At 49.1% G+C, this 23534-nt stretch overlaps 2 protein-coding genes across 3 annotated transcripts in view; both read right to left on the bottom strand.

The window, feature by feature from the left end:
- Positions 1-3150, bottom strand: part of CPNE2 (copine 2) — a 43593-nt gene extending 40443 nt beyond the window's left edge. Inside the window, exon 1 of one of the 2 annotated variants that reach the window (XM_027685324.1) lies at positions 3076-3150. The gene's annotated coding sequence lies outside the window, so the exon portion shown is untranslated. Of the gene's footprint in view, positions 1-1773; positions 1793-3075 lie in introns of those variants that run through there. The other variant, XM_027685325.1, reaches the window with a different exon arrangement.
- Positions 3151-6721: 3571 nt separating this feature from the next.
- NLRC5 (NLR family CARD domain containing 5) overlaps positions 6722-23534 on the bottom strand; it is a 35671-nt gene continuing 18858 nt past the window's right edge. Inside the window, exons 23-48 of the mRNA XM_027685340.1 lie at positions 23035-23118; positions 22196-22279; positions 21640-21729; positions 21468-21530; positions 20854-20937; positions 20151-20234; positions 19480-19569; positions 18545-18610; positions 17974-18057; positions 17814-17897; positions 17130-17216; positions 16594-16674; positions 15987-16070; positions 15565-15648; positions 14854-14937; positions 14112-14195; positions 13933-14016; positions 13168-13251; positions 12413-12496; positions 11468-11551; positions 10843-10926; positions 10356-10439; positions 10124-10207; positions 9167-9250; positions 8221-8304; positions 6722-7215 (exon numbers count right to left, since the gene is read on the bottom strand). Coding sequence (XP_027541141.1) covers positions 7134-7215; positions 8221-8304; positions 9167-9250; positions 10124-10207; positions 10356-10439; positions 10843-10926; positions 11468-11551; positions 12413-12496; positions 13168-13251; positions 13933-14016; positions 14112-14195; positions 14854-14937; positions 15565-15648; positions 15987-16070; positions 16594-16674; positions 17130-17216; positions 17814-17897; positions 17974-18057; positions 18545-18610; positions 19480-19569; positions 20151-20234; positions 20854-20937; positions 21468-21530; positions 21640-21729; positions 22196-22279; positions 23035-23118 — 2155 coding nt within the window. The 3' untranslated portion in view covers positions 6722-7133. The remainder of the gene's footprint in view (positions 7216-8220; positions 8305-9166; positions 9251-10123; positions 10208-10355; positions 10440-10842; positions 10927-11467; positions 11552-12412; positions 12497-13167; positions 13252-13932; positions 14017-14111; positions 14196-14853; positions 14938-15564; positions 15649-15986; positions 16071-16593; positions 16675-17129; positions 17217-17813; positions 17898-17973; positions 18058-18544; positions 18611-19479; positions 19570-20150; positions 20235-20853; positions 20938-21467; positions 21531-21639; positions 21730-22195; positions 22280-23034; positions 23119-23534) is intronic.

Here is a 23534-nt window from a genome sequence, read left to right as displayed (position 1 = left end):
CTACACTCGTCTGTTTTTCTGGTGTTTTAACAACAACAATGTTATGATCTCCAAACTCACCTGATTTGCTGGGAATTAATTTTTCCCCTGCTCCTGTGATCCAAACAAGTAACCTCGTGAAGCCAGCAGCCAGGAAACTGAGCCAAAGCAGCAAAAAGTGATGACTCAGGTCCCTCAACAAATACTTAACAGAGGTTTAAAAGACAAACTGTAAGATTTCATGGGTGGGGATGGGAGAGGGGGGGAAGCATTCGATTCTCTTTTTTTTTCACACTGTTTTGTGGGTTTTGCATCCTGCCAGGAGCACTATTTCAAATGCCTGGCTACTCTACCACACCAGAAAATCTACCTTTCCTTCTCCTGTCCCCCCACCCTGCCTCGCAGCACGAGCCAAGGTTCTCACATAAAGAGTTCCTTATGAGAGCTGGCAGCCCTGAACCAGGACAGGAGGCTGCAAGCGTTGCTTTTTCATCAATTAACCCGGGATTACGTTCCTGGCACACCGACGGCTCCCGGAGAACAAGCCCTGATTTACGGTGGCGTGAGCGACTCCAGCCAGCTCCCCCTGGACAGAGCTTTCCACTGAAGTCAGTGGGAAACTCTTTCCACCAAGTGTAACAGGAGCAGGAGAAGCTGTTCCTCCCAGACTCTTCACACACCACACCAAGACTGCTAGAAGGCAAACAAAGCTGATGCAATTCCAGTACACAACTGGGCAGACTGGTAAATCACAGGGTAGCCAGAGGCTGCTCCAGTGCCACATAATCCCACTGTTTAGGGGTGAGGGAGGAGGATTGCTGGAAGAGGAGAAGAGTTGAGGACTGCTGGCAAACTCTGTGTGGCTGATGTATCCCCCCAGGGCAAAGAGCATCTTCACCCCCAGCTCAGCTCCAGAAGCTGAACCTGAAGAGGATTTTTTGGCACTGGAAGCCCCAGTTCCCAGGGCCTGAGCCTCCTCCTACAGCACAGACTGGCCAGGCACTGGGGCCCTCACACCCCCACAAGCAATGGCTTCACAAACTGCACCAGCTTGTCAGCAACCAGCACGAAGTCCCTTGCTGTCCCCCAGCACGGGCCTCAGGAGCAAGGATGTCCCCACTGATCCTCACAATCTCAGTCCTCTTTAGCTGGAGCTCAGAAGGGCAGTGAGGAGGGAGAAGCGTCACAGCAGGTGACCCTGCCCACCCTCACTGCTACAGAGTGATATCTGCAACCCCTTCAAGAGATGCAAACTGTGACCCTGACCAGGCAAGTCCTGGGGACAGCAGGGCACATGCCAATGGTGGAGACAGGCTGCTGGCAAACTCTGTCCCCAGGGGTCTGGGGACAGGGCTTGATCTTGGAGAGCAGCTCCAGGACCTCCCAGGGCATGTGCTAGAGGCTGCCTACACCACAGGAACATACAATTTTGGGGACACCTGGAAGCCTCGCTGGGTGCCTCCCTCCTTCCCTCCACACTATCCCAGCTGGGATGGTCCAGCAGCAACAGCAGAGAAACAAAAATACACATCACCAGAAAACGTAAACCCATCTCCCAGGCCATCACACAGCTGCAACCAAAGCAAATGCAGCATTTCCCCAAGGCTACTACAGGAAAACATCCTCCCCTGATTCCATCCTTTCCACGTGCCCCAAGCTTTTGTTCCCAGCCTTCCTCCTCCCATCTCTCCACTCCCTGCCCCCCCAAAAGGCTTTGGTGGAAGGCAGTTTCTGGCTGATAATAAAACATTTTCTGACCCCAGAAAAGCACAGTGGTATCACAGGCACCAATACCTGGACTGGCTCAAGGAGGATGATGCTGGTGACAGGGGAGCAACGTCAGAACTGAGCACCCCTGGGCTGTGTTGGTGCCGCCCTGCTTCCAACTCCAGCTTTTCCAGCGAGGTTCAAGTGTATTGCCAGGAGGTTCAATCCTGGGGCTCCAGGTTCACAAGGATCCTCCCAGTTCCTTTCCACTAAGTAGCTCAGCCTCTGGGGAGTCAGCAGCAAGGACCCAGCCCTTCCGAGACGTTTCTGCCACCAAAGCCCAGCTCTCTGCTCACCTCTGCTTCCTGTTCCACCCTCCCTGCGGTGACCAGCTCCGAAGGGTGTGTTTGCCCGCCAAGTCCTCCAGCCTCCCCGGCTTTAATCCAGCCACTTGCCTAAATTAGGGTTACTCACACAGAGGCTTATTGCATCAGGTCTTCAGGCTGGCAGAGCTGACGGGAAAACACCTCCCTGCCTGCCATCCTCCGAGCACCCTCACGCTGCCAAGCGAAACGCTCCGCTCGCCTCTTTCTCAGAGAACAAGGATCTCATCAGGCACAGAGGAGCGAGGAGCAGCACCTCCCCGAGCCTAAACCCCCTCAGTCCCCCTCCTGCCCCCTCCAAATGCATGGCATGAAGGATATCATCGCCAGCTGGAGCAGCATCAGGCTGCATACAGCTCCTAGAGAAGCGCTTCTGCACTTCTCCAGCCTCCAGCTCACCAGATCCTCTCTGTGCCTCGATGCCAGAGGATGAGGAGAGGGGCTTGTGGCTGCTGCCGGGAAAAAACCCTACAGCTATCCCCAGGCTTGGGGAGTGAAGCCACCAGGCCCTGGCATTTGCTTGGGGTCATGTGTCCAGTTGACATCTTTAGAAGATGATGCAGATACACGGAGAAGGGGAATGGGAATGGGACAATTTCCGCATAGTGCACGAACAAAGGGACCTGTGCTGGGGTAGGGGAGCATAAAGCAACGGGGGGACTGTCCTGAGGAACAGCCAAGGGATGGAAGATCTGTCCTAGGGATGGAGGGTCTGTCACAGAGGTTGGAAGGTCTTTCCGAGGGAACCGAGGGTTCGTCCCGGCCGACGGAGGACCAGAAGCGCCACCACACGCCCCGGGACAAGCCAGTGGGGACCAGTGCCCTGCAGATCCCCCATCCCGTGGCTGACACCGGTGTTACGGTGCCCCGACCAGCGCAACCCCTCCCACCGGACTATCCCGCATCACCCCCTACCCGACCCACGGGGGACCATCGCGCCCAACAGCCCCGCTCCTCTCCCCCTTCCGTTATCCCCACGGCATCCTCGGGGGCTGCCGGTACTCACCGCCGGGCCGGGCCGAGCAGCTCCCGCGGGGCTGCGGGCTCAGAACCTCCCCACGGCCGCGCCCGCCGCCCGCCCCCCGCCCTCACCAACAACAAACAAAGGAAGAAAGAAAAGCATCCACCCCAAAACTTCCCCGCTGGCTGCTTTCGCTTCGCTGCTCGCAAGGAAAAAATAATAATAAAAAAAAGGGCAGCTTAAAACCGCTACAAAACGTCTAGAAGTTGGATCAACACCCATTTTGTTTAAGTAAAAAAAACGCGGGGGGGGGTTGTGCTGTTTGGGTGCTAGTGAAGGGGGAACTGGCCAGTGTCACCCTGCTCGCCCCAAAGGAGCCCTCAGGGCAGGTACCACAGGGGTTTGACCCCAATGTGCCATTGGCAACCTCACCAGGCACCTGGCGGACACATCATCAGGCATCCAGGCTATTTATATAGATATTTTTGATATGGAGATAGGGTAATAAGGCTGGAAGCCTCCCTCTGAGGCCGCCGATTAAATAAACTGTCTGTATTTGTTCAGAGCCCTTTACTGTGGGCTCTTTGAAAGATCATGGGCAAATAAGCAAGTCCCATATTCCCCCCAGCCTGCTGGAATACTTTCCCCTCCTTCAGCTCGAGCTGTGAAAGGCTGGGGAGTTACAAGGCACCGGGTCAGTTTTTAGCACGGACCAGGTGCCCCCTCTGCCAGCCCCCCAGTCCCTTCCTGGCACGCCAGGAGTGGGGCAGCAGACACGGGGATGGGCTCAGGGGTCACCAGTTCTCCTGCCCAGCACCGGCAACACGACAGACAACATCCAACTAAAAGCTGACCCTAATTTTTAGGCTTCTTTCTATGTAAACCCAGCCAGAAACCACCACCAGGAGGGACAAGGTTGTGCCTGAAAGAGGAATTCAGTGGAATTGCCAGACCTGCCCTCCTACCTCCTTGCCTGTGGCTTAAAATGTCACTTTTGGGGGAAAAGGGAGAGTCAGACAGTATTTCACAAACGCCACTGCGCCTGTTTCCCCCCCGAATCAGTTTTTCCTGTGTTTTCCCTCCTGCCCAGCATGATGCCTCCAACTCATAGCAGGCTCAGGACTACCTGGAACTGGTTTTAAGCAGAGGGGAAACAGCAGCTGCATTTCCAGCTCTTCGGAGCAGCCGCCATCGTGTGCAGGAGCCCATCCCAGCCTGGCTCCAGCTGCTCCCCAGCACAAAACCCGGGCTCCCTCCCGCCCTCCAGCAGCCTGTTTATTTACAGCAGAGTATTTCTTTCTAAAGATCTGGTCTCAGGGGGCAAAATCCCTTCTGTGTATGAAACCAGTACTGACTAGCTCAGACATTGTCTTCCGGAGACTGCAGGCAGCCTGAAACAATAGGGGTGTGCAGAGTGTCCTGATGCATTTCCATTTTTGGACCACGATAAATCTGAAACCCAATAGTAACAGCTCTAAAAATGGCCCACGGTAATTAGGGCTGGTTGGGAATGGGTTTGGTGCTCGGCCATCACCCACAATCCCTGATGGCCTCACGCCTTCCTGCACACCAGAAGATTCATTTAACTCCTCGAAACTGGACGAAGCCCCCAGGTTCCCCTCGGAAACTTTCAGCCACGAGCACAAGCTGGAACACGAGCATCAGCAGCGTGGTGGAAATGGGAAGCATGCCCCCCTAAAATCCTGAGTGTTGGATGTAAGAAAGGAACCCCTGAGCGATTTCGTTGTTGTGGTTCATGAACAACTCAATTCAAATCTCGTTTTTGAAAAACGCAACCCACGCACACAAAGCACAGCACAGAGCCCATCTTCATCCAGAACCGCTGGATTACAGGCAACCACTCCCCATTTCTGGGGTTTTGCTGACACCTGGTGTTCTGGAAAAGATGCTGTGAGTTCCTGCAAGTCCCTTCCCTGGCTTCTGTCTCTCAGGTCAGGCCAATGTGTGGCTGGGAGGTAATGCTGAATTCTGGGAATTCTGCAGAGAAATGCAGGTGTGCAGTTAAATTTCCGAGGCACATTTTAGTGCCTGAAGTGAAGAGCAGGGCTGCAGCAGTATTGGCAGCAAACCTCACGGTACAAATGCACACTTCCTAACTTCAGGAATCAGGGGAACTGCAGCGGGGAATCTCAGCTCTCATTTATAATACAGTGGTTTCCATTGGAATGCAGCTTAGAGATCATCTCATTCCAATCCCCTGCCGTGGGCAGGGACACCTTCCACTAGACCAGGTGGCTCCAAGCCCCATCCAGCCTGGCCTTGAACATTTCCAGGGATGGGGCAGCCACAGCTTCTCTGGGCAACCTGTGCCCAGGGCCCCACCACTCTCTAAGGGAAAAATTTCTTCCTCATATCTGATCTAACCCTGCCCTCTGTCAGTTTGAAGCTGTTCCCCCTTGTCCTGTCACTCCAGGCCCTTGCCCAAAGTCCCTCTCCAGCTCTCTCAGAGCTCCTTTAGGCACTGGAAGGGGCTCTAAGGTCTCCCTGGAGCTCTCTCTTCTCCGTCCAACCTCCTGTATTTCCAAAAGAAGTCCTGGCAGGGAGTCTTTCAGGGCCTGGCTGACAAACATGCTCACCTTGAGAGCTGTGATGAGGTAAACTCTGGAGTGTTTACCTTGTAGATCACACTGCCTTTGGTGCCACTCTCGTCCTCTGATGGTTGCTGGGAAGACTCACATCTGCAAATTAGAACTGAAAATACAGGATGAAAATAAAATCCCCACTTGGTGAAGCTTTTCCTAAATGCCAGTGTTTAGATTTGAGGTACTTAATGGAATTATGGCCAGGTAAGGAATTTCACTACCTCTTTTTTCCTTTGTCCTTGTTTTTAAACCCTTTTCAGAATACAGTCCCTGCGAAACGTGTCCCACTTCCACACCACGACGTCATTATCTCACAGAGTGTAGTGCTGATCTTTAAATAAGGACAGAGGCTCCTCCAGGAATAACCAGCACCAGCTGTTCGTGTCCTTTGCCCAAAGGTTTGCTGGACCAGCATTTCCATCTCATTCCAGATGCCTGCCCTGCCCAAATCAGATCAGTTACATCTCCCCAGGCAAACACCGCCGCAAACAGAATTCCATAAATAAATCCACCACGAGATTTAAATATTTACAGCACAAACACGTAAGGAAAACATTGTAATGCTTGTTAACAGATAATGAGAACAATGTGGCCGCACTCCTGTAACAAAAGCTGGTGTTCCATGCATGCAAGGGCAGCTGTAGTTCTGTCTCCTCCATCAAGCAGCAAACTCAGTGTTTGGGATCTTCTTCCAGCTCCCACAGGTCCAACATCCACTGCCCAGCAACACGTAGGCTTTGGGATTTGGGGGATTGCAGAGGCTTGAAGGATCTATCACGTGGATAATATTTCAAGCTAACTGACCCCTTGTATCTCCTGGAAGAGATCAGTGCAATGGAGTCTTAGGAAAACCCCACAAAGGTCTAAAAAAAGCCACATGAAAACAGTCAGTAGTGCACGTTCCTCTCACACAGAGCAGTCCATTTTCTTAAAAGGTGTTTTACAACCTTCAGTCCTTTAAAGTTTCTCATTGAAATTTATGGTAATATCAGCTTTTCTTTGTTATCACAGTATAAATATGGATCATTTTGGGGCAGCGACCTGAAATTTCAAATGTCCCGAAGTTTCAGCTGCAAAACCGAGGCAATAAATAAATAGGTAGTGTCTAGTACACAAACATTCACTATTTGCTAATAACTTTCCAGAAAGTTACCCTCTTGAAGAGAGTTTCAGTGTTTTTTCACCAAGAACACTGCTTGCTCAGCAGCGATTCTTCACAGTCTTTTGCTCTTCTGTACAATAAAAGCTCACAAGAAACAAAATATATTAAAAAAAAAAAAAACAAAAAAAACCCAAAACCCAAAACCAAACCAAAATGAAAAAGACAAAACAAACAAACAAACGTCTTCACACTTGGTTCAGTGCAGCAAAGGAAGACCTAATAGTTACAGTTTTTAAGTGTAGGAACTTCGATTTCCTGGGTTCTTCAGTGCATTTTTTTTTTTTTAGGGCAGTGGGAGGTGTAGAGCAACTCCTAAGTCAGGCAAGGGCTCTTCTTTGCTAGCTGAAGGAGAAGCACAGTCTTGGGTCTTGGCTTGTCAAACTCTCCGCGAGGCCCTTGGGCACGGGGTTGTCCCACAGCCTGCAAGGACAGCAAAGCAAACATGTCACTGCAGCACCAAGCACGGTGAGAGTGGAGCTGCCCTGCCAAAAACAGTGGAAGAGGCAGCCCTGGGCTCCCACCAGATAATGTCTGATGGTGAGACAGGAGTGAGGTGTGGCCATATCCCAGTGGCACATCAGCAGCCCAGCAGCTGAGGGGACATCACTTATCTAGCTGGGAGAGGGATTAAGGCTTTGAAAAGTCCTCAGGCCAGTAAGGTCTCAGAAAGCAGAGGAAGAACTGAGTCACACAGGAGAAACCTGATTCACATGAGCCACCCTTCTTCATCTACCTCATTTGATGTAGTCTAACCCAAAGGTGCCCATCCTGGGACTCCACCCTGAGGAGTCAAAGGGACAATCTGAGCAGGAACACAGGGCTCCAATCTCCAGCCAGGACCAGAATCATTCCCATTCTCTGGGTCAGACAGAGCCAGTTTGGGGCCAGAGACAGCTCAGGCAGGAGCAGACACTTGGGTCTGGGACCTTTTTTACAGAATGTTACCTCTTAGAAGAGTGACTTTTCAAGTGAGTGAAGGGTGAGCGGGTCTCTCCTACAAGAGGTTTCTAGGGGAGTTTGATACCCAGGGTTTGGAGATGCAATGACAAAGAGCACAAAAAATCAGGTGCCCAAGTATCTGGGAGATATGGATCCCAGGACAGAGTGGGACAGGGTAGGAATGTATCTCAGAAGTGAAACCAGAAGCAATGGGAGAATGAAAACTTACAAGAAAGAACGCAACAACTTCCTGATGGAAACAGCTGTGTCCTTATTTTTGACTCATTTAAAGCCAGTAAGCTTTTCAGACCCTTTTTTTACAGGGCTTTCTGAGGAAACCCTCAGTTTACTTGGCCTGTGTCTGCGTGCCCTGCAATATCCTACTCCATGCCAGATAACCCAGGGCACCAGGAGCATGGGTCACATCTGCCCTGACTTCCCTGCTGAGCCAAAAACCAACCACAGAACTCTGGGGTACCTGCTCACCTTATGGACTGAATTTCCGGGCACTTGGCAAGTTCCTCCGCCAGCTTTGTGGCCCCGCAGCCTCCAATGCGATTTTTCTCCAGGCTGTTTCAAAAACCAAAAGAAAGTTTTAAAATCCAAACCAAGCCAGTAGTGGAAAGCAGCTGAATAATCACTGGCTCCTTTTCCTGTCCCAGAAGAGCTCCACAGCTACATTTTTGCACAAGAACAGCAATGCCACACAACTCACATCGGCCTCGTCTTTAACATCATGGCCCTACTTATTCAAGTGTGCACTGCTTCCTACAATCTCCTTCTAGCACCAGGACCTGCGAGCAGATCTCTTGCCCTTGGAGCACTCCAACAGATCCCATGGTGAACTTGGTGCCAGAATTGCCAGTAACCACTTCTCCTGCCTCATACACAACCTTCCTGCTCGTACCTGTGAAACAGCCCCAGTGCGTGGTTACCCTTCACAAGACAAACTAATCTCATTTCCTGACCCTCTGACCCACAGACTGATATTTTCATATATCTGAGAGATGGAAGATGTGCACCACGTATTCCAAAGAGCCACAAAGGAAGGGTCTCTGAGCATAGTACCCATCTAGACCATCCCAGACAATAAAGAGAAGAAAAAAGCTTGCAGGAAGCAGCTCACCTGAGGTCATTAGATGACACGAGTCATGTTCTAGAAATACCAGTTTGTCTCTCATATCTCAAAGAGGAGACCTTCTGCTTAGATACCCATGCCCCAACCACCTTAAACAGAATCAGTGCTGCTTCAAGAGTATCACCCAGGCAAGGCTGGCCCTTGGTGCATGAAGCAGGCTCAGCAGCAATTTAAACTGCAGCAGCCTGTTTGTCTGTTATTCCTAATGTATGTCCCCTTCTGGAAGTCCTGTGATTGAAGGTTCAGTGACAGAAAAACGAGTCTTCCCGGGGTTGCTCTCGGGGCTGTACTCACTCTAACACCTTCAGCTTTTCCATCTCTGGGAGAGCACTGGCCAGCTCTCGGGCTCCTCCATCTCCAAGGGCATTCCAAGACAGTCTAAGGCAGACAAGAAATCCCAGCCATGAGTCAGTGGATAAACACAAGCAGATATCACCTACCACTAGTACCACTACTGTGATATGACCCCCTCATAGATCAGCCTGTTTACCAGAGCTAATCGCCCTCTTATCATGCCAGGTAAACATTCCCCTGGATTATAAGCTTCATTTTGAGAAGTTTTCTCCATTTGACCACATATTTGCACGTAGGATAAGACACCAGGGAGTGTCACACAGAGCCTGTGGGCTGTGGTTATCTCAGAGTCCTGCAGGCCCAGGGAAGGAGATATGGAAATGACTGCTGAGCACTCAGCTTTATCCCAGGGCCTCTCCTCCTTGTGCCAGTGGTGTTAAACCACTGCAGCAGCTAAAACGCCTCTCTGACCTGCTCTTACAGCTGCCTGTTGATTCTGAGCTCTTTTCAAAGGATAGCTTGCAGGGCTCTTGAAGGATTAGGTTTTTAACTTTTTGATGTATTAGCAAGTGAGAAAGTTCTTCAGATCCTTTCTTTGCTACTTGATAAGCAGCCTGCTCTGCTCTGGACCTCTGTAAAAAAACAGAGGCAAGAACTGGACCATAAAGAGCTAGATGGGCAATTTGGCAGAGTCTGAACATGAGTGTTTTCCTCCATATTCTGTTCAGCTCCTCACATTCAGCTTCCAGTAAGTCGCTAGTTATACCAAAAATTTTTAGCAGTGTGTTTCATCAATTAGTAAATTACTAGTAAATTTACCACTGAAAATAACTCGGTGGGAAGTATCAACAAGTATTTAGCAGGGTCAGTTTTGCACTGCAGTTGCAAATAGGAGCTGACATTAACACATGAGTGACCTGTGTGTTGAAGGGTCTCCCCATCCATCCCCACACTCACATTATCTCCTCCACGGAAGGGCACTGTCGGAAGCCTTGAGAAAGTGATTTTGAAGCTTCATCAGTGATTCCACAGCATTTCAAACTGAGGGAAAAGACAGAGGGCACAGTGTGCTGGTGTCAGAGCCCGTGGGGAATGGGGCACCAGCACTGTCTGCTGTGCTCCTGCCCTGGCAGTGCTGCCAACACCAGCCACACTCTGCCCCGGCAGCCCTCGGTGCCCTGGTACTCACTCGATCTTCCGGAGGTGTCCCAAGCATGGCAGCCCCTTGGACAGGGCATGGATACTTTGTTCTCCAAGGTCATTTTCTGATAAACTGTAAGAGTAATGGAAAAGCTTTGAATGGGAGCAGAAAAGGTGGGTACAGTCAGAGAAAACCCACCGCAAAAATGTAAATGTGTGCACTAGCAAGTCAGCAACTAGAGCCCAGACTAAGTGAGGACTGTGTAGACAGCAGGGATGAGCCAGATCAGTACCAACCTGTGAGGTTGGTGAGGCCCTGGCACAGGTTGTCCAGAGAAGCTGTGGCTGCCCCATCCCTTGGAAGTGTCCAAGGCCAGGTTGGATGGGGCTTGGAGCAACCTGGAGTAGTGGAAGGTGTCCCTGCCCATGGCAGGGGGTTGGAACGAGATGATCACCAAAGGTCCCTTCCAACCCCAACCACTCTGTGATTCCAGGATACGTTTGGCACCATCCCAAGTGCACCTGCCATGACCCACCTTATCTCTTCCAGCAGCTCACACACCACCAGGGCTCTGGCCAGCTCCAGCCCTCCTGCCTGCCTGATTTTACTGTTCTGCAAGCTAACAAAGGAAACATAAGCATTGGAGGATTATTTTGGAACAAAGCTGTAACAAAAGCTCGCATTTAACTTGCCAAGAAGAAGACTGCTAATCTTTTGAACCAGTGCCCGGTATCGGTAACAACCTGGGATCTTTGTGGATTAGTCTTAAAGAAAGGGCCTGGAAAACAGGGAGGCAACAGTGGGGACCAGCAAAGCACAGTCAGGCAGTCACTGCAAACGCAAAGGCTTAGGCTCCACCAAAACAAGAGGACAGTCAGAACCTAAGATACTCAAAAACAACTTTAAGGCTTATTTTTCTGCATATCCACTACCTGGTTCATCTCTAAAGCTAATGCTGGAAGAGATTAAGCAAGAATAATTTATGTGACTCTGACACCAGAGTACAGTGGAGGGTTTCTCAATCCTGGCACCCTTAAATTACTGTCTAAACAAGAGACCAGTGCACCACCACAGCCCATGCCTTTTCCAACTCCTTCTTTCAACGATACCCCACATTCTCTAGGATATCCAGCCTTCCTGGGGCAGAGGTTGACACTTACTGCAGGATCTTCAGTTTGGTCATGTGAGGCAGAGAGAGGGCAAGTGCTACTGCTGTCCTGTCTCCAAAACCATTCCTTGACAGTCTGGAAGAAACAGAAATGAGATGTTACTGGCAGTGAGGTACAGAGCCTCATTCCTCACCTGTGTGTCACCCACACAGATATGTGACCCCCATTCCTCACCCACATGTGCATGGGACTATGCTGAAAGGAGTCAATGCTCGTGATACAAAGGGCACTGAGGGTGGGAGGAAGGAACAACGAGGTTTTGTAACCCTGCAGAAGTCAAACAGGGAAGTAAAAGTGACTTGCACTTCTCAGGAGCACACTGATGTCCCTCTCTGACCGAGCTGAGCTGGAATTGAACTGAAAAGTTCAATCTTTTCAAGCACTTTTTCGTATGTGCCCTTAGTCCACATACTGTAATCTGAAGGTTACACGGGCAGTTCCAGTGTTTTAAATGTAACTTTTTCTGATTTGCCTATTTTTAAATTTTGTTTATTTAATAGGGCAGGACACGCATGTTCTATAAACTGGTCTGGAATGGAATGCCAACACATCTGGCTGTGTAAAGCCTCTATCTGTCTTCTTCCCTCCAGTTTTGCAGCCACACAGATTAATGCTGGTTCCTTGGGCAACATGGGCACTCCACAGACCCTGGGCCTGTGACATTGTCTATAAAACCACAGATTCATCTCCTCCCCACTAATGTTGACTGTACAGTTCTTGGAAATCTCTGAGAGAATCCAGGGAACAGCCAATCCCTAGAGCTCCCACACCCAGAACCACACATTCCTTTCCTGTGTAGTGGAGAGTTTTTACCCTGCTCACATAAGAATCAGGGGTAAAACTGATCCTGGCCTCACTGGAGCCATATCAGATTTGGTTTCTGTGCCCTGATTTTGGCCCAGCTTCCTGAAGGGACACTGGAAATGACACACTTACAGTAACTCCTCGATGTGCTTGCAATGGGCAAGAGCTTCCATCAGCTTTTCCCCTCCAGCAGGACTAGGACAGTTCCCTGAAAGGCTAAAATAAGCATGAGATTCTCAGTGACTAAATGAGAACCAGAATGTACCAGCTTAAGATATTTCACTGTTTGCCTGGTGTGATGGGAGACTTGGGTCACTGCAATAAAGGGCTACACAAGTCACTGGGAAATGGTTTGGGGATTTGTGGTGCTTTTGTCAAGTGATGTGTAACTCCTGGCCCTGCAGGTACTGAGAGGAAGGAGCAGTTTTCCCTCTCCCAGACAGAAATGGGAATTTCCTTTTCTTGTTTCGAGTCATTTCCAGGTTTTTAATTTCAAAACGTTACAAGGCAATACCCCAGAGCTGAGCCTAACAGAGAGCCTGGGTGCTCTAATTTCTGTTCCCCTGGGGAAGGGACAGTTTAAATCCTTGTCTAGAGACTGTGTCCTGGCTTTGGCAAGTTCTCAGTATCACCTCTACTTCCACCAGTAACTCAAAGCAGTGTGGCAACACTGGGGGCCCCCCACATTGGGAACCCTACACAGCCCAAGGAAAGGTGCTGCCTGGATATGAGACTTGTACAATTCCCCACAGATTTACTCTCCAGGACACAGCTAAGCCAGACAGTGGAACATTGTCTAGGAGAAGGTAGCACAGGGAGCCCCACCCAAGCTTCTCCACCAACCAGGGCCATGACCAAAACAGCTGGAACAAAACAAAGGGACTCACTTGATTTTCTTCAGGTTTTGCATTTCCAGCAGGGCAGCAGCTAGATTTATCAGGCCTGGATCTCCAATCTCGTTGTGGCTTAAACTTTAAAGAAGAGAGGCTGCGTTGTAAAGGAAAGCACAAAGTACCAGGCCAAGTAGGAGATCTTATTTAATGTCTCCCCATCTGCTCGATGACACCTTGGACCTTGGCAGCAGAATCAAAGAGCTGTTTGTCCTGACTATCTCATGAAAGATTAACAGGTGTTAATGAGGTATTAAAAGATTTGCAAAGAACAATCAAAATTACTGGATCCTGTCGATGGGTGGGAAATTACTTCAATCAGAATAACAAGACCTGCAACAGGTTGCTATTATTTTCCAAACTGCCAGAGTGGAGAATGGACAGCATCTGGCAAGGGAAAGAGGGGAAGAAACAGAGGAAGCCTGGGGTTGGCTCCACATTCAGATCTTTTCAGACCGGGCAAGTGCTGGGTCTGAGGCTCTCCCAGGAGAGAAGGAGACCTCTAGCCCTATTCTGGATCCCAGGGAAGATTTAAATCCAGAGGCTGTTTAATCCATTTGCTATGTGACTGCAGCAGAGTGGGATAAGAACGAATTTTTCCCTTCTGAACATCAAGTTCTGCTTTCCTCTAGTCCAAAGTACCTCATACAAAAGCATTCTGCAACCTCCCTGCTTTTGTTTCCACGCTGTGTGTAAGCACACCTGGGTCTCTCCATGTGTTGGCACCAGTGGTCACCTCTCTGCAAGAAAGGAGGAACTTACTTGATTTCCTCCATGTAGTGCATATTCCTCAAGGCTTCTGCGAGTCTGGAGCAGCCATCGTTCCCAATGCTGTTGTGGTTCAAGCTGGAAACAACATCCAGAGGAAAAAAATGGACATTCAGCTCCTGTTACTCAGCCTCCCAAGCCGAGCTAGAGGCAAGCTGCAGTCACATACTTACATGAGCCTTTTCAGAGATGGCATCTCACAAAGTCCCAGCACAAGCTTAGGAATGGCAGCACTGCTGAGCTCCATGTAGCCCAGGCTAAAGGATGAAAGCACACAGGGACAACTCACTACCCACGGGCAGTCAGTGCAGAGGGGGGCAGAACAAGGGTGGGAGACACGTGGGAGTGTATTCCAGTCCCTGGGGATAATTTTCTGTTTTGTTCTCTCATGCAATTCTAATGGATGTGTCTGGATCCTGATAAAACACCAGGAGAATCCCAAACCTCTGGAGCAAGAATCCAGTCCCTTGTGGAGCAAGGTGTCACTGTGACCACAAGATGGCAAAGCTGTCACGACAGTGACACACAGTGCAGTGGCACTTCATCTCAGGGGCCTGGAAAACCAACATCTGTGTGAAGGCCTCCAGGTCATCCTCCAGGATTTCTGGGATTACTGCTGGCTCTGGGATTACTGCATGGGAAACACTGCCTCCCAGCTGGGACAAGATCCATGCAGAAACACTACTAAACCATTTGATTTCTCTGCTGGAATTCCCTGCCACAGACTAGTGATCTCTGTCTCACTCACTATTCACTGTAAGGAAAAAGGAATTGTTTCTTCTTCCCTATCAGAAGTCCTCCACTCATCAGAAAAAGTACATCTGCCCACAGTACAGGAAAAGAGAAGCTGCTGTTTAACTAAAGCTTCTAGAAGGACCCATCAGACTCTGGACAGACTGGTAATAACACACTCACTTGAGCTCTTCAATGGCCTGGCAATTCTGCAAGCCCATGATCAAATCATCAGTTCCAGATGTCACAATACTGCTCGAGGTCAGCCTGCAAAACAGCAAGGATCAAAGAAGAAGATTGGGTCTCAGCACACTGAAAAAGAGTTTACTCCACTGACAGGCAAGCTGCCCCCTCCCAAACCCCACCCAGCATAGACACCAGGGGCCAGTAAGTTTGGAGAGATTTCCACACCTCCCATTGCAGGACTAAGAGCACCAGGCAGTTCAGAGATGCTCACATGATGTACATGAACCAAAGAGCACAGCCTCTGCCTGGAGCACTGCCTGGGCCAAACAATCCCCAGAATTTCACTGGGCAGAGATGCCCTTTACAAGCCCTACAAGCTGTTGAAGAGGGCTGTGAAAAGGCTGCTCAAACCAGAAGAAGCTTTTTTACACAGTAGGGTGGTACAAACTTAACTACAGTGTAAACAAGAGCCAAGGTCTCAGTCTCAAATTGCTTTCACTTCAAAAAAGGGGAAAGGAAAAAGCCTCAGGACATGCACACGGTGCACTTAAAATCACCTTTAGCATTAACTGTTGAGTTTGCAACCTAGACATCTCTCCCAGATCCCAGAACAATATTCCAGACAAGGAGGGTTCAGAGCGGATTGGTGTGAGGCACAGGGCTGAGCAAATAATAAATGTGTGGAAAAGACCACAGCTGAGAACATACCCAAACCTCTTCAGCTCTGGAAGAGGCAGCAAAATCCTGACTAGCATTTCTGCTTCATCCTCATGGAGTTTCACATGAGACCATCTGCAAGAAGAAAACAACAAGTCCAGGTTGTGCCATTCACTGGTGACCAAAGGTCTGTGCCAAGCCCAGAGCTAAAACACACCAGTGCAGGGACATTGTGAGGAAGTGGCACACTGATGCTTGGCAAGGTCCCAGGGGAGCTCCCAGCCATGGTGAGAAAGTCATCAGGTCTGTGGGTCTTTTCTGTTTTCCATTCAAACACTCCAAGTAGGGGACCCAGAGGGCAGGGACTGAGACCTTGCACTGGCCTCTCCCATGCCCTGCTGTGTGCTCTGCTGCACTCACTAGGACAAGCTACTCCCCTCCCAAAAAATCCTTTGCAATGCCTGGCCACTCACCTCAGTTCCTGAAGCTGAGCACATTTTTCCCAAACCCTCTGGTAGAAGGAAGTTTGCTTGGTTTCTGGCTTGCCCTGGCTCAATCTGCGGGAGACAAACACACAACACGACTGCCCATGAGGATCAGCAGCACCTGGTGCCCCTCAGGGCCAGGCTTAGGGACAGATCAGGGCTTTCAAGAGCCCACCCAGGGCTCTCCTGCCACGTCCCATTTATATCACAGCCCAGTGCAGAGAAACACAGCCCGTCCCCACTGCCCGAGGTGACATCTGCCGCCTTCTTCAGCTGCACAAAGGGAAAAAGACACTAATGCTGCTCTCTCTGCACACTCCTGCAGAAGCCAGCACGTCTTAAGAGTCTTCGAAGTGCTCCTGGACCTGCAGGGAAGGTGGATTTTTTTCCCCTCATGCAGGTCTAGTATGGGCCTGAAGGAGAGCAGCCCAGAAGACACGTGCACATGAATAGGGTTTCTTCCACATGTGTGGCACAGAGGCACTCTGAGACTGAACCCATGGAGACCAGAGCTTTAGATGCTCTGAAGATATTTTTCAGCCCACACTGAGCTTCAGAACAAGCAGAAAATAATGATAAATAGTTGCTTTCTCACCTGCTAGCGACAGATTCCACCTTCTCCAGGCAGTGTGGGAACCTTACGTCTAATTGGAAGAGGGTTTTATCTTTACATACCCTGGAAAGGTAGAGATCAGAGAATATCATGAACCTGTGAACTCTCGAGGGAGAGAAAATACTATTTTCCATAAGAAAAATCAGGAGGACTGGATGGGATGGGACTATGCTGATGTATGAATGCCAACCACCCATCTCTGAAGAGGTTTGCAATGTTTAAACTAGTACCAAAGCCAGCCTAATCTCAGCACCCTTTCTCCCAAAGGAAACCAGGAACATGGCCTCCTTTCCATTGAACCTTCTGAGGTGTGTGACCACAAACGTGCTCAGCACCTCTACCCACCAGACATTTGGGTTAAACTTGCTTCAAGTTGGCCAGTAGCTCACAAATGCAGTATAGACAGTGAATAAAGAACAGAAGATCAAGATCAAGTGCTGGCTTCAATCCCATTTCCTTAAAAGTATGAGGCTAAAAGAAAATACCTGAAAGACCCCAGAACTTGAGGTGCTACTTACGTGATCTCAGTGATGTTTCCACGGGCCCGGAGAGCCAGCTTGAGAAGGTCCTTGACTCTTTCTTTGCATACCCACGGCTCTTCTATGCTGCAAAGCAGGATGTAGAACATAAAGCTCTGCTTTATTCACGTGCACAGATCCATCTCTGCCTCTGCCAGCTGAGTGCTCCACACTCTCACATATGTGGAAGGGTTGCTTTGCTTAGCAGAGCAATGTCTGCACAGGAAACAGGGTGCAAAGTGTGAACAGCCCAGAGGAGAACATAAAACATCAGCTTCCCTCCTGCCTGTGCACCACTGGCAGCACTGAGGGGGAGCCTGGCCCCTGCACCCTAACACAGCACATTTTGGGAGAAGTGGTGAATTCCTTACCCGGGTAAACTGCGGGATACTCCGGCAAGGACACAGTGGGAATGTGTTCACCAGAATTATCACCCTTCCTTGTAAGGCAGGTAGTGGTTTACAGAGACACAGCACAGATCATGGCCAGAACTTTACACAATGCTTAGTAGGAATCAAGGATATAAAGTCAAATGCCAATAACTGAGAGTCAGCCATGGTAATTTCTAAGGCCAGTGCTGGCTGTCTTTGGGAGAAACACAGTTCACTTTTGTTTCTGATGAAAGATCTCAGATGATCAGACCAGCCTCAGATCAGTATCTAAAGCAGCACAGTGGCACAGTACCTGATTTTCAGAGAGCCCCGATCTTTCCTCAGGGAATGCAAAAGTCTTTCTGCAGCCTGGACTGTCACGTTGTTATTTGAGGACCTAGAACCAAAGTTCACTGTAAGGAAGAGCTCACAAACGAGCCCAACCAAACGGGTCCAAGCAGCCATTAACTCACGTGTACTCCGTCAGACCAGTGCAGTTTTCCAGGAGCAAGAACAACTTTTCCAAGTGCTCTGGCTGAAAGTTGCACTCTGCAAGTCTGAAAGGATAAAAAAGGGAACTGGCTTAGTTCACCACAAGCAGTTAGGGCTTTTTGACCCAGAAATCTCAGGCATCACACCCCCACGGAGAAAGAAAGATGGCACCAACACCTTGAACACCTTTTAGGGCCTCCAAAAAAAGGTTGTGGCAACACTTCAAAAGCACCTGTTGAGATGTTCTGGAAGAGCATACCTGTATGCTAATGGTGCAGCTTTTAGTGTCACCCTGTCCTGTGACAGGGACTGCAGGCACACCTACAGGTGCCCAGGTGAGGAACAGTCAGAGGGGAAAGCAGAGAGAGAAAGGGATGTGGGAATCTCTGTGGCTCTTCTCAGAAGGTACATCAAAGGAAATCCATTAGCTATCAGTGTAAAATATCACCATGCCAGGAGCTAGGGGCAAAAAGAGATTTCATCTGCCTCGTCCCTAGAAAAAGGACACCACCCTTGCCAAAGAAATCACCGCAAAAAAATCTGTAACATTACCTCAAAATCTTTCTTGGGTCATTTCTGCTTGTCAGCTTGAGGAGTAAAGTTGCTTTGGGGCACAAACTGCACAGAGGAGAAATGAGAGTAAGATTTGGAGGGATTTAACAATACAACCCAGCACAGCAATTACCTGGCCCAGCTCACCCCTCCCTACAATAAACCAGCCCAGGGAAATGCTTCAATGAGGCCTCACTAATGCTAAATTGGCATAAGGCAGCACTGGTGGTTGGAGAAGAAATCCTGACCTGTCCTGCTTTTGTCTGCCTCCTCCTGTCCCTGCGCTCTCTGCCAAGCTCGGGGGAGAGGGAAAATAGGAGACTGATCAGCTTTAAAATAGTCCAGCCCAAAGACTCAGCACCCACATTTAACTGCAGGAATGAATGGAAGTGCCCCTGGTTAAAACTGGTTCAGGACCAACTGGTGCCATGACCAGAAACACTGATAAGGTCAGATGTGCAGAACAGCCCAGCCCTGTGACTGGAATCTGTGAGAAAAGCACTTTATGCCAGTGCAACAGGCCCAGAGCCCATGGGCTATTTTTGCCTGAGAGGAAAGGAGATAAAGATGCAAATCCAAGTAAGGAACACTGGAAATTTCTTTCCGTAGACTCTGAAATCTCAACATACTGAAATGAATTTTAGAAAGCAAATGCTGACTCCTGCCCTGAAGAGGTTTTTTAAGAGATACACACATGATAATTGGTACAGCTGTGTGTCTGTGCACAGAAATGATGTGGCAAACTGTGCAAAAACAGTTCTGCTGTTATGTTTTGCCATTAGAAATGGACACAAACAAAAGCTTTGCATGCACTTGTACACAAAGGTAGTTGAAAACCCATCACTTGTCACGATTACCTGAAGATCACAAACTTTCAATAATTAAGAGGAAAACAAGCAAGGAAGCGTCAGAAACTAGTGAAGAGAAACACTCACCTGACTTGAACTTCAGTGGTGTTTCCAGAGGTGACGAAGGCATTTATGAGATGCAGAACTCCATCCTGAGAAATCCTGTTATGGCTGAGACTGCAGAGAAGAGAAGGACAGATTTTTTAGGTGTCAGGAGTCAGGGCTGTCCCCAGGCCACAGTGGCAAAGTTCAAGCTGGCACTGAAGGCAGAGCAGTCTGTGGGGTGCTGAGCCCCTTTGGCTGTGCTCGATGCCCTGACCCCCTCCAAGACACCCCGATGATGATTTGGGGGACACAGCAACTATTTGCCTCTTACACTACAGAGGCAGCATTTGCAACCCCACCAGAAAGGGAAGGGGAGAGGCTGGTGTTGGGCACAGCTCAGCTCAGAGAACCTCTGGGTCTTGAGTAACTCAAAGAGGACAACATACATGGAAAAGTGATGAACTGAAAACTCAGGGGACTGGATCAACTTCTGTCACACCACCCCACTCTGGTCCCTGCTTCCTCCTGCTGAGACTAATAAAAAGACCTTTACTTACTTCAGCAGGTTTTGAGTCACCCTGGCCTCACTCAGACCTTTCCTCCTGAGGCAGGAGAGGGCAAGAAGCATGACAAGCAGCTTTGTGAGGGGGTCACACGAACACCTTTCTGCTCAGGGCACCTCAGTGTGTTTTCTTCACAGTGTGTTTTCTTACTTGAGGGAACAGGAAATGGGCACTCGATGCAAGTGGTCCAAAAGGCACCTCAGGCCTTCATCTCCCAGCTGATTCCTGGAGAGACTGGAAGCAGAAGAACAATGTGGCCAACCAAAACTCAGCCTTTGGAACAGGTTGCACAGAGAGGTGGGGGATGCCCCATCCCTGGAAATATTCAAGGCCTGGTTGGACAGAGTTCTGAGCGACCTGATTTAGTTGAAGATGTCCCTGCTCATGACAGGGCGTTAGACTAGATGGCCTTTAAAGGTCCCTTCCAACACAAATCATTCCATAATTCTGTGTTTCTTTTAAACAGCAATGCTCCTCTGAGAAGCCTTGAAGGAAAAACTCAAATTTCCTGGGCTTAGATCCCAGCTTGGCCAATAAGAGTCTGTTTAAAACAAACCACTGGCTTATGAAACTACCTCATGCATAAGCTCAGACAAAGAGCTCTGAACACAAGCTCAGAGCAGAGCCCAGGTAAAGCAATAAATGCCTCAAAACAGCCCCACAGAGTGAAAATCCCAAGGAAGTTGTCCCACCAGCTCAAGTCCTCTTAAAATATACATATATATATATAAGACCTGTGTTATTTCTAATTGATTTTATTTCTGGACAGTCTGAAGGAGCACACACACCCATGCTGAACCAAGCCAACCCAAGGTTAGCTCAAGGTCATGGTGACACCCCAAGCCCCACTTACTCCACTTCTGCCAGCCACCCGTGCTGCTCCAGGACCCTGCAGAGCTCCTCCACCTGCCCTTCCCCGATGGCACAGTCTGTCAGCCTGTGTGTGAGACAGCAGGAGAGTCAAAGCATGGCCAGCAACCAGGCTCAGCCTGAGCACTGAGAGCTGCACCAGCCTCTGTGCAACATTCACATTTTTTGCCATCTCCTTGGTGCTGAACTGGGGTCACGTTACAACCTTCTTTCCAGAAGAACCATCCCCACCAGAGAGGTTGCAGACACGTGTCAGACACACACGTCACACAGGTGTTCATGTGGAGATTATCACCCACAATTTGAGGCTCACATCTGGGAAATGCAGTGACCAGCACTGAGTTCAGGTGCTCGTGATGATCACGAGGAGTCCAGTGGCCACTCAAGAAATGCACGGGCCTCTGCCATCCCCATGCATCCAAATGGTTTGGGGTTGCACTTAGGCACATGAATTGAGCTCCAAAGCTTCAGTTACTAGCCCAAGCTCCTTGGCTACCAGTCCATGAATTCCTAATTCATGGGGGGAAATTTCCCTCCCTGCACTAGTGCTTCCAACCCAACCACAAGTGAATTACAATAAATGTTGTATGCCAGTACCTGCAGGATGCCTTCTGGCTCTGCATGCTTGCTCCTAAATGCAAAAAGGCCTTTTCACTTGACCTGAAGCAGACACAAAAGACAGTCCCTCAGCAATGCTCTTCGAAGATGACAAGCTTTGTAGTCACTTTAAAGCTGAGCTGCTGGACTCCAAACAGTGTGAGTGTCTTACCGGACGTCCACCATCCTGATCCGCTCACAGAGGTTGATGGAGTTGAGGAGTAAAACAGCACAACGTGGGGACAATGTGTTTTGCCTAATACTGAAAAGGAAGAGAAAGAAAAAACAATGAAATCAGGTCCTAAGAAGAAGGGCTTTAATACACACGGCCCAGTTTTCCCATTGTTTACTTCAAGATGCAAAAGGCTGGACCCATCCCGTTTAATTCAGGACCAGAGAGCAAGGATCCAACCAAGGGTTTGAGCACTGGCACCGAGCATTCCTTTAAGTGAAGGAGAGTCTCCTTTAGTCCCCTTTGATTAAAAAGGGAGATACCTGTCCTCCTGTCCTTTTTTCCCTGCTGCTAAATGTCATTAAAGAAAAAAGGTTCTGTGCTGCTTTGCTTCTAGAAACAAGACAGGAATGGGTTTGAAAGCATTTCTGCGTTTTCTTTGCCTAGTTTGTTAATCTAAAATTACTGATTAATGCTCCTAAGATATGCAATGGTACTAACACTTTCCAAACCAATGTTTCATGGCAGCAGTCAAAGCAGGGACCCCAAACGTTACCTCAGCAGTGTCAGATGAGGGAGGGAAGGCAGGAAGCTCAGTAATGTCTCAATGCTCTGGTCACTCAATGAATTTCCAGAGAGACTGTAGAACATGGAATGAAACAAAATGCAAGAGAAACTGGACAATCTGTAAGAATTTCTATAACATTTATACAGACATGCACACAGGGTGTTATGGGCAAATTTTGAGAAAGGACACATCCAGAAACGCCATGAAAGCTGGGCAAGATTTAGTCCTTACAGGCTAATCTCTGTGTTTTCCTATATCCTATAGCCAATTAACATTGCAGTTTCAAGAATCTTACTTTTCCATTACTGTAAATGTATAAAATGATGCTACTGATGTTTCGTGCACCTAATAGGGATATCACGTTATTTTTATTTGCTATTACTCAGTTTTTGTTCTGACCAGTAATTTTCTCATTTTCTTGGTGCCCAGCTCCCTCCTGGAGTGACCAGCCCTTCAGGAGTTCAGTTCATGGCTTAGTGGCCCAGGTTCTCCTGCTCTGGCTGTCCTGCAAGCCAAGGTCTTGAGAAATAGATGGCAACACTTGTTTCTGGACACAGGATTGAGGCAGATTATGAGAACACATACGTGTTCTGGGGTGTTTACACACTGAAATGGTACACTTAGGTGAAGCCAAGCTCTCTTTGAAACAGGACAGTAGAAAGTGTGGCTTTATCTCAGCATCTGTGACAAGTTCTATGGGATTCTGGGAGGCTGTGGTGAGAGGGAAGCTGATTTACACTAACTGCCACCCTGAACATTGACTCTGCACCTGCAGGCTGGAGAGACAGACAGACAGACAGACAGGCTGCCAAGTGCACAACACTTACTCGATTTCTGTCAGCTGGGGACATTGAACCAGCATCTGGCACAGCCTGGTCATGTCCTCTGGACCCAATCTGCAGTCCCTGAGCCTGAAGGAAGGAGACAAAGCACTCAGGAGCTGAACATTTCCCAGGACCATGTGATCCTCACATCCTAGGACAAGGCCCATAGCAACCCTCTCTCTTTCACCACATATATTTTGCTACCCACAATACAGGACTGAGAAGTCAAAAATCTGCAACAACCAGATGATTTTATCTACTCTGAGCTGATTCAAAAGAGCCAGTCCACCAAAATACCACATCACTTTGGGTGTTACCTCCCTAGAGCCACATCACTGGTACTTAAATTGTCCCAGGAGACTGGACAGCATCTTTTCCCTGCTCAGCACTGTCTCAGCTATCCCAGAGAAAGGCTGGAAATGGTGCCTCCAATGTCCTTCTCCAAGAAGGAAATCACAGAAACCTCTTTGGGTGACAAACTGGCAGGTCTCCATGGGATGAAT

This window comes from Neopelma chrysocephalum, unplaced genomic scaffold (genome assembly GCF_003984885.1).
Source record: "Neopelma chrysocephalum unplaced genomic scaffold, ASM398488v2 Primary Assembly neopelma1_68b, whole genome shotgun sequence".
Taxonomy (NCBI): domain Eukaryota; kingdom Metazoa; phylum Chordata; class Aves; order Passeriformes; family Pipridae; genus Neopelma; species Neopelma chrysocephalum.
Note: the sequence above shows the minus strand (reverse complement) of the source record. Positions and strands in the feature narration are given on the sequence as shown.